The following is a 19,139-nucleotide window of genomic DNA, read 5'->3' as shown; positions in this document are numbered from 1 at the left end:
GAAGGGCTCGACTTATGCTCCACCTTTGTTAATGTTTTTCTAATAATTTCTTAATTTGTGATTTATTGACCTGTTATGCACATGCACCAATCATTTTGAATAAAACAAGAAATGGAATCATGTTCTCCAAAAGTTTTATTGCGATCAATATCTGCAATAAAAAAGAATGACATAGTATTTGTCTTTATATGTACATGTGTGATAAGCTCATAATAATCTAAACAAATGAACAATACTTTGTAGTATTTCCTTTTAACAACAAAATATGTGTCAGCAACTGTAATATTTGTAATTTTGCTTCATTTTGGTCACTCAAGTGGCCGGCGTATCAATCTACACCTCATGTTAATGCAGTCTGCACAGCTTGTTACAATTTTGTCCACAAACGATAAACGAAGTGATAAGAACAAACGCACATCACAGAAAGTGCTGGAGCTTCATCTACGTCGTGCTGAATGCATTTTTGGTCATTCCATGGATTACTCTGGTTTGATTTTGCAATTTTAACTTTGTCTACACACTGCTTACTTCAACCTCACTTCATGTTGTTCTGTCTAAACCGGAAGTCCGTAGCAGAAAATGTCAAAGATGGCGCCGCCCATGTTTCACTCAGGAAACCTGTCTATTATAAAATGTAAGGTGGCGTTTTAGTAGAGCTTGGAACGAATCGGGTGATTTACATGTAAAACACGATTCATTATACAAAAAAAAATCTTGATGCGAAAGCCACGCAGAAATGAATAAATTTTGTTATCTTAAGGTACCACTGTACATAGAAATAAATCCTGACAAGTAGGAGTGGGAACCTCTTGTTACCTCACGATACGATACGATTTGCAATACAAAGGTCACGATAACGATGGTCTGACGATATGGCGATACAATGATCGATACATTGGTCAGGAAATCATTCTAGGATATTGTACAAACAACTAACAAACAGAAAAACAAGCTTCTGCTGTGAATTGAAGTGAGTTTATCACTTGTAGACGTCCAATCCATTTGAACTGGGAGGGTTCTAACCACCCGCGAAGTGGCTTGGCGCGGCAGCGCTCACCCCCTCCCGTTTGTTGCAGTGTGTGAAAGTGACGCTATCGGCTAGACAGCCAGTGAACCCAAAAACAAATACTCCAAACGTAAGGCGTACTGTTCTTCAATTTATTGTGCTCTCAAATCATGGTAAGTGGAATATACAAAATGAATACATTTAAAACATTGCACAATTGTATTTTTCCATGTGTGAGTAGCCTCAACAGATTAGCACCATGAAAAGTTTGCCAAAAACAAAACACACATTTTCCTTTCAAATTCAATATACAAACTAACTAAAAGCTTACAAAGACGAATGTTAGCCTAGGCTTAGCTGGGAGAGCAACTTCGTTGAGTGTTACAGCCGCAGAGTGAGAAAACAAGCTTGATTCGCTGGAATGAAGGTGAAAAGGGGATAGCATCAAAGATCGCTAATTGCGAAAGATGCTCTTGCCCTAAGTACAAATCCACGTTCGCTGGATCAAGGCGAGGTCTCACTCCCGATGTTTTTTTTTTTTTTTTTTTGTCTTTGTTTAGATCAGTACTTCTCAAATAGTGGGGCGCGCCCCCCCAGGGGGGGCAGAGCGACGCCAGGGGTGGCGCGTGTGACCTCGGGGAACAGTTTTTTTTTTTTTTTTTTTTTTTGCCGTACTAGAATAAAGTGTACTTGCACATCCACTCAGTGGGTGGCAGTGGCGCTCTGATTTTCAAAGTGCGCGCAGTATTTTTGAAGTAAGCAAGAGCACACGGAAGAGACTCATGAAAAGCTGGAGAGCTGTGCGCCGTTTTCAGGTGTAGGTTCACTATCCTCCTCCCCTCACTATCCACTTGCTCTCGCTATATGATTGGCCGAAGAGTCGAAATGGTCTCCCGTGATTGGCCGAAGAGTCGAAATGCTCTCCCGTGAAATGCCTGTTTAAAAATGTTCCCGTTGTTACTTCTTGCGTTCGCTAAAAAGTGCTCATTTAAAAAGGAAAATCGATGGATGATACTACACACAGAGCGTATTATTAACAAATGCTAAAGTTGTATATTCATATCGCGAGAATAAGGAACATCACTGACAAGCGCAGGCCCCTGCGAACGGATAGTGACGGGAATAGGACAGGCCCCCGCGAGTGGATAGTGAGGGTAATAGGATAGTGCGCCTACACCTGCCAGACTCACGCAGCGACCCGCTGTCTTCTCCGGTTCTCACGTGCCCGCCCGAGAAGTGCCATTTTCGGCTTGGGATCGTCACGACGACCGCCCTCACCTACGGTTCTCCCTCGGCCGCCGAATGCGCTTTTTTCGGGCCGTTTGCCTTTGACATTTAATACAGTGGTAGACAAGGAAAGACCACTGTTTACTGTCTCTAAAAATGATTATAGCGGACAGCCAGAAGCCAAATCAATTAAGACGCCACTTAAAGACATTAGACCCCAATCTCATTGATAAGCCGCTTGGTTGTTTTTCAGCGAAAACGTGGCGAATATTGCCAACAATCGCCCCGCTTTGTCAGTGTTATATCAGTAAACCAGTGGGCACTGTTAGCATGCTCAGTGCAATATAACCCCACATCATTGCAAACTGGAGGTGATACTGGGAGCAGCGAAAATAAAAACTGTCCTTCTGTCCAAAAACACTTTTTTTTTTTCCTTCCTCAGTTTTGTTTTTTCGGTCAAATTTTTGGGCATATTGTCTTCATTAGTTAAAGTTTCTAATCAAAATGAATTTGTTATTATTTACTGATATTATTTTTCAGTATCAAATGGTTAAAAATGTACCATGGGTGTATTTTTACAGTTTGGATGTGGCTTTTTTTTTTTTTTTAATTCAAGCAAATTGATGCGCGTTAAGTCTTTCTGTTACAAACGAAACAATGTTAATAAAGTTATACTTTATAAGTTGATCTCTGTTATTTTCTCTAACAGGAAAAAAGGATACAATGTGAGGCAGAGGCGTACTTATAATAGTAATATTATAGACAAATGATACTATTTACAGTGGCGGCAGAGTTGGGGGGGGCGTAACAGAAAATAATTGAGAAGCACTGGTTGAGATGAAACCTTTCCACAACAATATTTACACTTTAAACTAACTTATACATTTTTAATTTATGAATTCTTTGTTTTTTAACACATAGGCATGACATCATGTAGACTAGAGCTGACACAGTGGCTGAAAATGGCAAAACTTCACTTGAGCTTTTCCACCCTCAAAAAAAAGTCATGCAGTAGAATTTTTTAAAAATTTTATTCAGAAGTGTTTTTACTTTTTTATGGAAATTATTTTGTTCTCGCTATAATCTTGAGCAACTTGAACTGTGGCTGTGTGGGTATAGTCTATAAGTTATATTTATTTTAATTTTATTTAAAATATTTGATTTTTTTATTGATAATTTATTTTAACAATATATTCACGTTCCACTTTGCAACTATGTTCTGAATTTTTTTTAAAAATCCTGTTCAATGGGGGGGGGGGGAATTAACCCATACATCTCAAAATGACACATTTTGGAGCTATAATTGCAATACTGTGAAACCGCGGTATTTTTGCCCACGGTTATCATACCGTCAAAATCTCATACCGGCACATGCCAAATTCCTAATTTAGTTTAAAGGTATATTTAGCCATTTTTTGTGGGAATGTGTCTGAGCCATTTGTTAAGAGCATTGTAAAAAAGTGTTTTTTAGCGGACTTTTGCTATGTAAGTTAGCCAATTGTTCTTTTGTTGTACATAGAATCTCTTTTTTGATATACATACACCGTGTGAGGCTCAGCTCAAGTATTTTAATTTTTTTTGTTCCTTATCCGATTACTCGATTATTCGAACTAAATAGTCCATCGATTAATCGACTACTAAAATAATCGATAGCTGCAGCACGAATGAACAAACGTTCCCAGACTAAATGGATTGGGCGTCGAGCATTGTCAATGGCAGCCTTAGAGTTACCTGAGACACTTTTATGGTTGAAGATTTTGTTCCTTTTTTTTTTTTTTTTTTAACATTGACACCTTTTTAAAACGATATCTCGATTCTTGGCAGGAGCATATCGATAACCTTTTGGGATACAAAGTATCACGATATATCACCATTTCGATATTTTATCACACCCGTACTGACAAGGGTACATTTTTTTGTCACAGAAAAGACTTTATGCACAGGAATTCTATTATTAATTAATTGTTAAATATTTTCTGTTGCTTTTGTTTATTTAGATAGTTGTCATTTTTCTGCTTTGTAATTTTTGTAGTCTGCCATTTAAAGGAAATAGAAAAAAGTAAAGAAAACTCAAAGTGCATTTTAATTAATCACAACCAAAACCTAATCAAACCATGCAACTGACATTCTCTAATTGTATAACATACTGTAGTAAAAGTTGTTCATCAAATCGTTACTCAGGTCAAATGAAAGCGCAAAACTATCTTCAGAAAGCCGTATGATTCAAATAAATGTGTTGCCTGTTTTGAATGCAAAATAGTCTCCATTGTAAGGTATTTCTTGGTGGGACAAATAATATAAAATTGGAAATAAAATCAATTATTGAGTGACTGTAGTCCAGAACGTTTGTTTTGTACAATATACAATTTTTACATAAAATAAAATTTAAGTTTTTCAACTCATTAACTTTGGAGTCTTGAGGACTCACAGTATGCTGTTAAAAAATGCTTGTTCAATTTGCTGTGACACACAAGCACACTGCAGTACATAAGGGGTGTCAGAGTAATGCTCTCTGAGATTGAAGTCCGGACCTTGTGCAAATTGAGCTGTCAAAGAGACTTGTTGCCCTAAATGGTGGGGTCTTGACATGTAAATCGGTCCCAAACAAACCTTTTCAGAGACCAAACAGATGAAAGCAGAACACAAGGCCCCTGCCATCTAACATTCTAACTCAAGCCCTTCAGACAGTGATGGCTGCTTGGCTGTTTCCATGGTGATGAACCCAAAACAATAAGGTGTGTGAATGTGAATGGAGGGGTTCGACAGTCCAGCTGGACTGGTCGCATACCAATTATTGTGGAGTATCAAACAAGGCTTAGCTGTACACTGCTCAAAATCATACACGAAATGATTATACGTAATTCAGGAAATAAGACACATATAGTAAATTATAATTGCTAAATACTAATCACTCTTGATTTAGTATTGTATTCCTTGTGTGATTCAGACCTTTTAAACTCTAAGATATTGTTGACTAATATTTTTTTTAAGTGAACAACTCGTGTATGTATAATTTCTGTTTGACTTTCAGTTTTCTACATCAAGAAGCTCAGCAAAGCGGTAATGATGGATCTTGCTAATATTGACTTTGAAGCACTGCCATGAGTTAGATATTCCTCCATTAAGCCAAGAAGATATTGGATTTGACTGAAATAGTCTGGGAGCTATAACTCGCTTCCCTTACAGACAAAGCACACTGATATTGCACATTAGTTTTAATCCTTTCTTAGAGGCATAATCACCATAAATGACGCACATATTCACACATGCATCTAATCATTCAACATACTGTAGTTTGCAATAAACTGTATGAAAAGTGCATGATCCATTAGATTCTGAATTTCATACATGTATTTGTAGATCATGTGACATGATACTGATTGAGACGACATTTTAAACTTTGAAATTGATGAGCTTGATAATAAAATGGCAAAACAAATGAAAATTTACAGATTTTAGACGGTCATTCTTGCAGACAAGAAAATGCATTACCTTTGCACTGGTACTTTGGTATTCACACACTAATAAAATGCAAATGTTAGGTGCCAAATACACTCAAAATCAAAATCTAACAAAACAGTTGTTGTTTTTTTTTTTAACTGTTAGATTTTGAAGGTGACCTACTATTGTGGTCGATTTATATGTGACAACAAGTGATTTCCGGCCACAGGAAAGCCATAATGCAATTAAAAAGGTTTAAAGAAAGTGACGCCACTAGCACTCCTCTAATTGTTCACACTTTAATTCAATCCCACCACAATTTCATATATCTCATTGAGAGTCACACACATTGCTGCACCCTCACCCACTTTGCTGGGCTGGCCAGACAATCAAGTGGAGTAATGCTTACTTAACATCCAATTTAAATTCTATCTTACTTTGATAGGTCCACACCGCAACCGATCCCAATCACCCCGAAAGTGCATTGATTTGTAAGAGTGCATATGTGTGTGTGCGCGTGCGTGTGCGTTAGAGAACGAGAAAGAAAGAGAGTTAAAATGATCGTTTTCTTTCAAAACCTCTTTCCATTTACAAGCTGAAGGGATGTGAGGAAGACAAATTTAATTCTCATTTTGCTCTGCCCCTGCTTCAACCAGAGATTAACTGAATTAATTCATTTCTTTTCACTCCTTCTGCAGATCCAAGGGAGAGGAAACAACTTTGAGACAATGCCATGAGAAGCGTACACACACAAAAAAAACACATGATAATGGAGCCCTGCTATTCTATCGGTATTTGAAAGCAGTAGCGTTTGACACATGCATGTGGCGGGACGTTCACTGATATAGTGTCTCACTAAAACTGCCATCAGAGTGCGACACACGACCCCGCATATCTCACACCACAGGGAGATGAGGAATAAATTGCCTCCCACCTATACAAATGGAGAGAAAATTGATGGTGGAACTTCACAAGTGACTGCTGTACTCGCATATGACTTATTATGGCTTTCGGACCAAGATGAATAAAGTCTAGGTTCAACTGTAGTACAGTTTCACTTTAAGCATTTATAGGTCACATACAGTGTTATTATGAGATAGTGAACAGCAGCGAAGCCAATTATTATCTGTAGTCCACTTACATGATGAAATATATTTTGGAGACTCCAGGACGAGAAGCATCGAGTTATTTCCAAAAACTCAACAGAATGCCAATTAGGTTAAATGTTTTAGGGAATTGTCATATGTTGATTGCATCAATCCCCCCCCCCCCCCCCTCCCAAGTTGTAACTCCTGGCATTACAGCGTTTGCTAAAGTACAAACTTTACACAGCTACACTGAATTAAAAACTGGTTGTTAGTATAATTTTTCAATTGCTTCAATGTTATTTAATCGGGAAAAAAATTGTAAGTACTTTATTCTGAGCTGAAGTTATTTGACTTTTTTATATCGTCAAACTTGACATTCGGAATGACATCATGGCTCCACCACTATTTTCGATGCCATAATCATTACCCGGAACAGTGTACTATATTTTATAGGTATTGCTTTGACATACTATGTTACATTGACTGCTACACTTGCAACTGGCGTTAGATTAATTCACATTAGATACGTCATTTACAATCGATCATTCTAATAAGATCGCTAGTAAGGACTCCAAGATCTGAACAGGCTAAACAGTAAACACAACCGTAACAGTGTCAACCAACCATTTAGCCTTCTAGTTTTTTCAAACTTCTACAATCAAGCACATTGGCATACTACGTATACTTTTTTAAAGAGCAGCTGAAGAGCTTTTTAGATTTCGGTGTAATTTTACTAATATAAACTTTGGAAAACTTTACAACTTTGAAACTTTGAAAACAATCATGTCATTTTTAACGTGTAACTGCGAGGATAATTTGCATTTTTTTTAGGTTTTCTGCACTCTGTTAATTGTCCTTTTCCAAACCTGGAAGTGTGATGTAAATTCCCCAACGCAACAGAAGACTACCCACGGCGAGCATAGCAGCAACAACGATATCAGTATATTTCCACTAAAAGTAACCATTCCGGATCGCTCATTCGTGACGATAATGATGGCAAAGGCTCCCAGGAAAGATGATCTACAATTAATCCTTACATGTTTGAACCCGAGGCATCAGATGACGACGATTTATTCGGCACAGCAGACGTTGGTAATGATGCCGGTTGGGAGCTCGACACTCATCAAGAAAAAAGTGGTAGGCAACTAGCATTGTGATTTCTCTCTGAACCTTTCCCCAGTCATTGAGTGATATAATTATCAGAAATTGCAAAAAAAGACTAGTAGTTATATAGATTTAGTAATAATTTTATCAAATTGACATGAATAGACAACCTGTCAGCTGTCTTATGTCAGGCAAGCAACAACAACTAAAAAAACAAGCCGCGATCAAGTAATAAACGTATCAAATTGTCAGTAAGGGTCTACCTAAGTTGTATCCGCCTAGACTAGTCTGTTAGGACTCTCTGATTGCAGGCTGGAGGCCAGATGGGGGAACGATGACAGCTGCGACCCATCACAATCAGCTGCCTTCATAAGCCTGCTCGTCGTGGCTGCTTGTCGCCAGACCAACACTTTTGGCATACCTGTCAGTCACGTCCAGCATTCAGATATTTCTCATATTGTATCACACCTAATTTGACTTCTTGTTCCATCCCAGAATTTCCCATGCCTGATCCTGAGCTGTACCGCTGCCTGATTGACCGCCCATCAACTTTTGACAGCTACGACCCGGCGCGCACGTGCGTTGCTCCGAGCGTCGCGTGAGATCTAATGAACGTTGCATACTAGCAAAGTTATTCTTAGTCTGCTTTGGAGTCCACTTCCCAGCGCACCCTAACATTGTTGCTGAAATGTTGTAAACAAAGACGCGATCGTGGACCCGGGGAGAAGTTCTTCCGCTTGACTCTCACAAAAGATGTCCAAATCCTTGCAGAAGGTTTTTTTTGGGCCACTCATAGAGTCTCGTACCTTCGTGTGAGCAATTCATCGCTACATATCGAGATGGCATGATCAATCTCACGAGTAAAACCCAGAAAATGTTTGCAATATATGGCAGGGACAGCGTGGAATTCATATGGAGTGCTGGCGAGGTCTTGGGGGAAATTATGTCATCAGGTAGCAGCTGGCAACGAGGCACGTCCCACGTTTCTAAGGTGTTGCTATGGCAGTAACTCAAAAACTACGCGGTCAATTCCAAACTATTTTTGGTAATGTGAGTTTTGAGACAGCGAATGGTGCATCCAGGCCAATTTAACCGAGTAAAACGCTCATCCGAAAAGCTCTTCAGCTGCCCTTTAAAGGCGTCTTCTGCCATTATAGTTTCATCTTTCGTTATCCATATACAGCAGGGGTGGGCAAACTATTCCACAAAGGGCCGCAGTGGGTGCGTGTTTTTGTTGTAACCCATTAAGAGGACACATTTTCACCAATCTGCTGTTTTACAAATGCAATCAGTTGATTGCAGTCAGGTGCTTCTCATTTCTGCTGAAACCTCATTGGTTATACTATCTGTGCTGGGTCAGTTGGAACAAAGACCAGGACCCACTGCGGCCCTCGAGGACTGGTTTGCCCACTCCTGATATACAGTATATAGCAATGCAAATGGCCTACGGCAGACAGAAAATCTGATGAATTATTGAGGATAAGATACAAAAAAAGCCTTTAGAAAGCGGAATAATTTGGAAATGATTGACTGAGTTGACGACAAAGGGGTTAGTTCAGCTTAGTTAAGACACAGCACTTTTAAGAATGCAGCCTAAGGTTCTGAGATTTCAAGACAAGAGTGTAATAAAACTCGGACTCTCGAAGAAGGCTGGAGACCGAAAAAAAATCTTTAGTACCGCCGCACTGCATGTATGATCAGAAAATTGACAGTTGTCTCAAACGTTCCAAACACCTCCACACTTTCTCATGTAAAGAAATGTTTGTTATGAAATGTAATGAATGTGAAAAGCCTTCTCGAGTCTTTGTTGGCTGTTTGTGACAGTCTGTGTTCAATGAACACTGTTTATTTATGTTGCGAGTTCTACACTCAAACTATCCTAGTCTTTTGTGCATGAAAGTTGCTGTCTGATGAAAGAGATTTTTGTCACCACCATGATAAATGATTAACTCATACCAGACATACTGGGCGTATACTGCACATTCTTTAACAGATATCCCATAACTAACAAATTCAGTCTACTGATCTATACAAGACATTTACAAATAGTACATTATAGCATCTGATTTGGCATTGATACATGGCACTACAACTGGATGGTAAATAGTTTAAAATGTTATTACTCAGGACTTAGGACAAGAATAAGCATCTCAATCCGACCCTGTCATCATGAACCAACTTTAAATCCAACTAAACCACTGTGCTCAATTTTTCCATCTGACAGACAGCAACTGCCCATCAATTATACTGCACTAAACCACTAGGGAGGGGCAACATGTGAGTCACTTTAAACAGATGTAGCCTACTTACAATTTCATAGATGTACAGTATATGTATGACATTTTTAATGACATTACAATTAGCCTGACAGTGCAGCTTTTCTGAAAACTGTTTTGCCATCTCTTTAGCTAACCAAATGTAATTGCAATACAGTGATCCCTCATTTTTCGCGGTTAATGGAGACCTCACCGCCACCCAACCCCCCGAAACAATAATGAAAATCCCCTAAGTAGAGGCGAGGCTTATTTACATTTTTTTAGTGTGTTCCATGTACTCATTCAGATTCAGCATTGGAAAGATACATATAAGAAATGTTTTTTTTTTTTCGTTTTTTTACCCCAAAGTAAATTTTAAATTAAAAAAAAAGTTTTAAACATGTTAATGTCCCACCAAAATGTGTTTAAACATGACTAGCATAGCAAAATTCTTGTCTTTATTAAATGCTTCATTGAGTGAGTCCACTAAAATCCGCTCACACTGCTCACTTACACACACACAGAATGAGTCACCACATCACACTACCGCTAATGTTTAATAAGCTCATACATTCGGCGTCTTTCAAGGTAGGCGCTCTCGAGCTTCTCTGGCAAGAGAGAAAGCTTCAGAGCTTTTACTCATTGTTAACTTTAACAAGCAGCTGCTTGGTGAGCAAGAAAAGCAGCAGAAGGGAGAGGTGAGATTCTGTACATGATCGGATTGGGATATCTCAATAAAATACCTTTTTTTTTTTTCAATTGAAAAAATAATCCGCGATGGACTGAGAGTGCAAAGTTTAAAGCGCAAAGTAGCGAGGGATCACTGTATTTGCTACACGAGTGCTTGTATTTTTACAGGCTGAAGGACTGTCAAGTCACTACTCAAGTAGTTGTTGTTGTTCTCCTTCTAGTGGACACTAATTTTGAAGTTTACGCCTCTGTTATGCGTGAACCAATCATCTTGAAACTTGCTACAGTGGGGCAAATAAGTATTTAGTCAACCACTAATTTTGCAAGTTCTCCCACTTGAAAAGTTTAGAGAGGCCTGTAATTGTCAACGTGGGTAAACATCAACCATGAGAGACAGAAGGTGGGGAAAAAAAAGAAAATCACATTGTTGGATTTTTAAAGAATTTATTTGCAAATCATGGTGGAAAATAAGTATTTGGTCACCTACAAACAAGCAAGATTTCTGGCTGTCAAAGAGGTCTAACTTCTTCTAACGAGGCTCCACTCGTTACCTGTATTAATGGAACCTGTTTTAACTCATTATCGGTATAAAAGACACCTGTCCACAATCTCAGTCAGTCGCACTCCAAACTCCACTATGGCCAAGACCAAAGAGCTGTCGAAGAACACCAGAGACAAAACTGTAGACCTGCACCAGGCTGGGAAGACTGAATCTGCAATAGGTAAAACGCTTGGTGTAATGAAATCAACTGTGGGAGCAATTATTAAAAAAAATGGAAGACATACAAGACCACTGATAATCTCCCTTGATCTGGGGCTCCATGCAAGATCTCACCCCATGGCGTCAAAATGATAACAAGAACGATAGCAAAATCCCAGAACCACACGGGGGAACCTAGTGAATGACCTACAGAGAGCTGGGACCACAGTAACAAAGGCTACTATCAGTAACACAATGCACCACCAGGGACTCAAATCCTGCACTGCCAGACGTGTCCCCCTGCTGAAGAAAGTACACGTCCAGCCCCGTCTGCGGTTCGCTAGAGAAGAGGACTGGGAGAATGTGTTATGGTCAGATGAAACCAAAATAGAACTTTTAGGTAGAAACACAGGTTCTCGTGTTTGCAGGAAAAAGAATACTGAATTGCATCCGAAGAACACCATACACACTGTGAAGCATGGGGGTGGAAACATCATGCTTTGGGGCTGTTTTTTTGCAAAGGGTCCAGGACGACTGATCTGTGTAAAGGAAAGAATTAATGGGGCCATGTATCGAGAGATTTTGAGTGAAAATCTCCTTCCATCAGCAAGGGCATTGAAGATGAGACGTGGCAGGGTCTTTCAGCATGACAATGATCCTAAACACACAGCCAGGGCAACAAAGGAGTGGCTTCGTAAGAAGCATTTCAAGGTCCTGGAGTGGCCTAGCCAGTCTCCAGATCCCAACCCCATAGAAAATCTGTGGAGGGAGTTGAAAATCCGTGTTGCCCAACGACGGCTCCAAAACATCACTGCTCTAGAGGAGATCTGCATGGAGGAATGGACCAAAATACCAGCAACAGTGTGTGAAAAGCTTTTGAAGAGTTACAGAAAATGTTCCGCCTCCGTTATTGTCAACAAAGGGTACATAACAAAGTACTGAGATCAACTTTTGGCATTGACCAAATACTTATTTTCGACCATGATTTGCAAATAAATTCTTTAAAAATCAAACAATGTGATTTTCTGTTTTTTTTTCCACATTCTGTCTCTCATGGTTGGGGTTTAGCCATGTTGACAATTACAGGCCTCTCTAATATTTTCAAGTGGGAGAACTTGCACAATTAGTGGTTGACTAAATACTTATTTGCCCCACTGTATGTAGCATGGACCAGTATCTATCGATCCTCACATTAGATTTATTTGTATCAAGGCTGATTAATTAACTGAGGACTTATTGTGCCTGTAGTTCCCAGTAAAATGAATGTGTGCTCTTCATCACAGCCTGTAGTGTGCAGTAGCACACACAATCTTGTTTTCACTCATTTTTAGTTGTGTATTTGGTGGATTAGGTAAAAACATCCACATTCCCTGAAATATTGTGGCTCGGTGGTACACGCATGTTCACAATATGAACCTAATATAACTTGAGGGACGGTATCTATAACTAAAAAATATTTTCTTGACTATGCAAATACGTTTGTATAGTACGGTGACCAAGAGATGTCAGGCGAAATGCAAAATCCAAACACTTTGCAAATTGAAAAAAGCGCAAACCCCAATTGCAAACGCTTTGCAATAGAAAAAAAACACGTATGCAAACTTCCACAACACGATCGCCAATTCCTAAAGCGCGATTGCAAATCGGCAAAAGCCCGAACCCTAATTGCCACAACACAACAGCAAATGGCTCGCAGCACAAATGCAAAAGGCTCACAAGACGAATGCAAAGACCTGCAGCACAACAGCAGGAGGATGACCCGGAAGTGAAAAAAAAAAGACGACACTTTGTATATTGCTATATGTGATTTGTGACCATCTCTACGGATCTCTGTGAGGTTGACCCCCCCACACCCCCCATCAGACCCCCATTTTGTTTGTGCTGCTTTCGTTTTAAATATATTTTAAAATATTTTATAGGTAAATCTGAGGTCAGCTAGGTTTTGTAGATACAGTATTATGCTTTTATTGAGATATTAATTTTGAGTGGTGACTTCACTCATAGCTTTTCCGTAGTTTAGCTCCGGCGGCTAATGGCGCGTACCAACTCTCTCAATAACAGAGGGGTGTCCTAACAACTAGCACAAACGTAGCACAAACAAATGGCACCACTTTGGGACCATTTTGCAGTAAATGAGGGGCTTAGAGTGATGTCATCACTCAAAATTAATATCTCAAGCCCCCCTATTTAATTCAAAAAATGGACCCGAATTTTTTTGTGTTATGATCGTGCTAGTTAATGGAGCACCCCTATGTTATTGATCGATTCGGTACGGTCCATTAGCCATGGGAGCTAAGCTAAGGAAAAGCTACGAGTGACATCACCACTCGAGCTTAATATCTCAATAAAAGCATAATACTGCATCTACAAAACCGTTGCAGCACAAACGATTGACACAATTCTTAATCGAAATGGGGGCCTATAAAAGAATTGTAAATATCTCTAAAACGAAAGCAGCACAAACAAAACTGTTACAGCACAAACCATTTGCATCATTTTTATATAAATTTGCATCTTATGGGGGGGCAACTTCACGGGTGGTCCGTATAGGTGGTCACAAAGCACATTTCGCAATAGACAATGTGTCGTCCTTTTTTTTTTTTTTTCCCTTTTTTTTTTTAATGTATTTATATTTTTTAACTTTTGGGTCATCCTCTTGCTGTCATGCTAATGAATTTTGCTGTTGTGCTGCAGGTTTTTGCTGTTATGCTGCGGTTCTTTGTATTCGTCTTGCGAGCCTTTTGTATTCGTGATGCGAACCATTTGCTGTCGTGTTGTGGTAATTGGGGTTCATGCTTTTGCCAATTTGCAACCGCACTTTAGGAATTGGGGATTGTGTTGTGGCAGTTTGCATTCGTACTTTTTTCTTTTGCAAAGCGTTGGCAATTGGGGTTTGTGCTTTTTTCTATTTGCAAAGTATTTGGACTTTGCATTTCGCGTGACACCTATCGGCCACCTTAATATAGCATTATCGTTTAACCACGACTGAGGTGTTACATATTTGTTGACTATAACAGTCTGTTTATCCACCATATTTTGTAGTATGCGTAATCGTCTCTATGAATTGCTCCCATATTAAAAAAAAAAAAAAATTAAAAAGCCAACACTTGCTATGATGTTACATGTGTTGATCCTCGTCGATCAATACAACTTTATTAAAACTTTTGTTGTGTTGCATCCCAGAGGCACACAACAACCTTCATTTTGACATCTGCAGGTGAGGGAAGAAGCCGTGATAAATACCCACTGCCAGCCTGTAATCATGATTTCCGGAGGAATGGCTTTTGAACGGTAAGCTTTTCACGCTCTCCCTCTTCCCCTCCCCAGTGTCAGGGCTCTGCTATTCTGTCTTCATTTTGAGTGCAACCTTTTAGGCTACGCTCATGGAGTCCTGTGTGAGAAGTGAACTATGACAAAACCTATAAAGAAGAAGTGAAAAGAAAAACGAGCAAAAAAATATATACATATATATCTATAATGAGATATGTTGAAATAGCCATTGTTAGTGTAGTGGTTACCATAACTGACATTAGTGCATCTGATGTAAGATGACGTCCTAGTCAATGGGCTCTTTAAAACGGCCTTGTGGACTGCTTGACATTACCAGTCAAGGGTGTCGCATCTGCTGTGACCAAGTACAAGATGAGCATAGTACAAAATGGATGGATGCAGATCTGTTCTCAAGCCAAAAACAAGTCTGTCAGGCTGAACGAAGCAATACCTGAGGCTCTCCTGAACAAATGAACAGCTGGCAAACCATGCCATGAAAATATTAAAAGAATAATTATGGAATGTGTTTATCTGTGACAAGATGCTTTTCAGCTGTGAGGTATCTTGTCAAATCTTCCTCCCAATATTTACTCATGGTTGTGGATTAAGAGAAGGATATCTGACATGATCTGTCTTCAGGTAAATATGAATAATGTTATTTTTGAGCAGACCCGTAAGGCGGCCAACAGAGGCATTTATCGGTGTCCATCAACTGAAAAACTCATACAAGTTAATGCTTGTGAGGCCAAGTGAGAAAGAAAATTGTATTGCGAAATATGAACGTTCTGCTTAAATTGTGGCGTACCAATGTAATGAAACAGAATTATTACCAAGTTTGGAAATGTGCTAATAGCATTACTCTGTGCAAAAGTATTTGAACTTGAATGCAGCACAAGGTTGAACAACAGTTAACGAGACAAAGAAAGGAGGGAAAAAATGTTAAGTGATAATGAAATTGAACAGATGTGACAGATTTTTTTTTCTGGGTTGCCAATGGTTTCATTGTGAATTTAAAACCATCTACAAGCGTTTACACCAACTGTGTTTTAACAGGCTACTGTCTGGGCTGGAAAACTACCACTGGCATCATGAGCTGGATGGAATAGTTACATAAATTGCGAGAAGACCTTTACTTTTGTAAATGAAAAATCTGGGTTATTTTTTTAGTTTCAATTAGTCACATTGATTTTCTAATTAAAATATTACTTCTTGCTTTCAAGGTTGACAGAGGAACTGTATTAAGATGACATAACTTGATATGAGAAGCAATCAAGATTGAGTATCCATTTTCATGAGTATGACCTGAACGTCCTCTTGCTAAGAGAATAACAACACATCATGTCAGGTAATGATAAGTTACCAGAAGTGAGACATCAAGCGCTCCACAGTATTACAAGAGAGGAAAATGGCCCAAAATTACAGACATCAGAGAATCTTAAGTTATCCATCATTGCAGCAAGTCAAATTAAGTCAGGTTTATTACCATATATAACCCTAAATCATCAAAAAGATCCCAAAGTGCTTCACAAACACTGACAGCAGTATTCCCACGGGTAGTTTATTAAACCTTAGAACATTAGAAAAAGCAACAATATCCTCTATGTCTAACCAACGATGCACTTTAGATGCTAATGTACTGTAATTTGAAGGACCTATAAACTATATATTTTGCAAAAGATGAAGAAAAAGATGCACAATGAAAACAAGTCATGAAAGGTCACGTTATATGTAGAGTATGTAAATGCATCTTATAGACCCTACTCACCAACGTCACAGAATGACGTGTCGCTGTATCCGGCCGCCATATTGTCCGTCATTGTTTATCCGTATTCTCAATGGTTTATTTGTCGTGCAATTTATAGTGCAATTCATGGAAGCCCCGGTGCTTTCAGACGCTGTAAACTCATTGGATGCGTTGCATAAAAGGCGTTATGTGGAAAAGCTTCAGTCTATCCATTCGCCAGATCCATATTTGATGCCTAAATCTGTTTAACTGATGATCCGTAGACGAGGCCAGCTTCTTTCACTTGGTACCAGCTAAATATTATTCAAAATGTAATGATGGTGGAAGAAATAAGCATCTTGAATTTGAAACTGTATGTTGTCGGCGATTAGCCTCTCAATGATCTTAATTGTGGTTGTCAGCCCAAAACCCTCTAAATATATATTAAATGCATCTTACCAGATATAAAATGACTACTACATAATCCGTGGTAATCGTTTGGAGCCCAGTTTTCTCGTTGAATTGCAGCAGTCCATCTCGCTGTCCTCTCCGGGTCTCTCGGAATACGGCAGAACTTCAAGTCTCTCCGTCTATCTTCTATTTTGTTGCAACCAACTGCCACACACGCCTTCACCATTTAGATTATTAATGTTAACGAGCAGAAAAACACACCATAATAGGAGGAATTTACGTAGCGGTAATGCGTCAACACGACGAGTTGACGGACAATATGGCGCGGAGGCGTGATTGTGACGTCATGTGAGTAGGGTCTATACTGTAGAGCAGCAAGGATAAAATACATTATATATTACATAAAGGTAAAATAATAGATTGTGTATGTACGTACTTGAGGAAAACACAACCAGAGCCGCTAGGGGGCGCGGTCCAGAAAACCTGGATGCTGGTCCGTCGACGAGGGGTCCCCTCAGTCACTGCAGGTGGGCAGTTTATCATAAACTGGGTTTCCTCCTCATCAATTATCTGTAGAAACAACATATGTACATTAGCCGAAAATAATATTCAGGCTTGGCCTTCAACAAATTTTGAATAATTGCATATCCATTTACTTCCAGTAGTTTAGCAAAATTTGATGAAAGATAACTGCCATTAGAGTCACTCAACTATTATATTAACATATGGGTGTTCTGTCTTCATTAAATATTGCTTTAATCATCCTGAAAGAAAAGGGTTTTTTTCTTCCGTTCGGAAGTGCAACCTGTTCAAAAGCTGCATGCAACCATCCGTGAGATAAATTCTATCAGTTACCCATCAGTCTTCTTTAATGTTTGTCTTTCCACAAATGTTACTGTTAAATTTTAGTAATTAAAACCAGTGTGGTCGGTCGCTAAATAAATTTCATTTTTATATTTTTAAAAATTCCAGTGTGAAGTAACCCTGCCATGCATGTGCCAATGATTGGTTGCATTTCCATTTGCACTGATATGTTGTTCTTGTCTTAGTGCAATGGAAATCAACTCAGTGCCTAAATAGAATTCACTAATAAAGAGGTTTAAAGTAAATTTAATCGCAAAGATCAATTACAAGGTCGATCAACAAATAAAACTAAATGAATAATATAAAATAAAAGCTAATAAAAATTTTCAATCATCACACTATTGACTCGGCGCTGTTTAAAAAAGGTATAATGCGACTCGTGGAATTGATAACTGCCTTATTCATGGCATAGAATATGTGCACGGAATATTAGAAAAGCGTGACAGCCAATGTTAACTCCAGGCTAAAAAAGACATTTCTTTTAGAAGAGGCAACATCAGGACTCTAAGAGCGAGATCTTCCTCCCACCATGAAGCTGTCAGCAGGGAATTTTCTTTGTCAGTTCACGTTATGAATGATTCCCCCTGGAAAATGGATGGTGCAAGGTTTAGTGTGTCTGTGTGTGCCTGTGAATGTGTAGTGGACTTGTATCTGTGAGGATATACTGTTCAAATCACACTGGGTTGTACAGTTTAAGATTGTAAAAAGTGTCTTTGAGTCTAGGTATGTGGATTAATATATGAATGTGAGCTTATGTCTAGATATAGGTGAAAGTGGACTTGTATGCAGTAACATACTATAGAAACTACAATGGGAAACACTGCAGGGATCCAACTGCTCCTCCTCACCCCTAAAATTTGACACAACGCAAGTAAATTTATCATCTACTTGCACCAGTGCAGATTTTTTTTTAACTTTATTATTATTATTATTGAATTTTTTTGTGGCTGACAAATTTTGACTCCATACTTAAGCCAAACTGTTGGCAGCAATGCGCAAATAAGTTGCTAAAGCATTGCGTTTATTGGTAATATCATAAAAATGAGTGGAAATGATAATATGGACAGGCTTCCTCCAGCTAATGGAAAGTTAAGTTCAAGACTTATTAATGTTGTTTGAGACCAACCTGACAATAAACCAAAATTGTGGGTGGGGGTGGGCACAACAGGACATCACGTAGTGTGATCTAGTTGTGCTAAAAGTCACACCCGAACAATCTTATGACATCCGACAAGTGGAGCCACATAAACAACATGTTGGTCCTCAATTAGCGGACCGCAGTCCACGACCGGACCACGGCACACCTCTCTGCGGACCCAGAGCAAATGGCGCTTTTCAAAAAACATATTTTATGTTATAT

General features: G+C 39.0%; 1 protein-coding gene across 2 annotated transcripts in view; it reads right to left on the bottom strand.

Moving 5' to 3' along the window:
• Positions 1-19,139, bottom strand: part of spon1a (spondin 1a) — a 109,966-nt gene that overhangs the window by 80,386 nt on the left and 10,441 nt on the right. For both annotated transcript variants that reach the window (XM_057840026.1, XM_057840027.1), the window contains exon 3: positions 17,352-17,485. In XM_057840026.1, the coding sequence (XP_057696009.1) occupies positions 17,352-17,485 (134 nt within the window). The remainder of the gene's footprint in view (positions 1-17,351; positions 17,486-19,139) is intronic.

Source organism: Corythoichthys intestinalis, chromosome 1 (genome assembly GCF_030265065.1).
Source record: "Corythoichthys intestinalis isolate RoL2023-P3 chromosome 1, ASM3026506v1, whole genome shotgun sequence".
NCBI classification, from domain to species: domain Eukaryota; kingdom Metazoa; phylum Chordata; class Actinopteri; order Syngnathiformes; family Syngnathidae; genus Corythoichthys; species Corythoichthys intestinalis.
The sequence above is the reverse complement of the archived record's forward strand: the minus strand, read 5'-3'. Positions and strand labels throughout refer to the sequence as shown.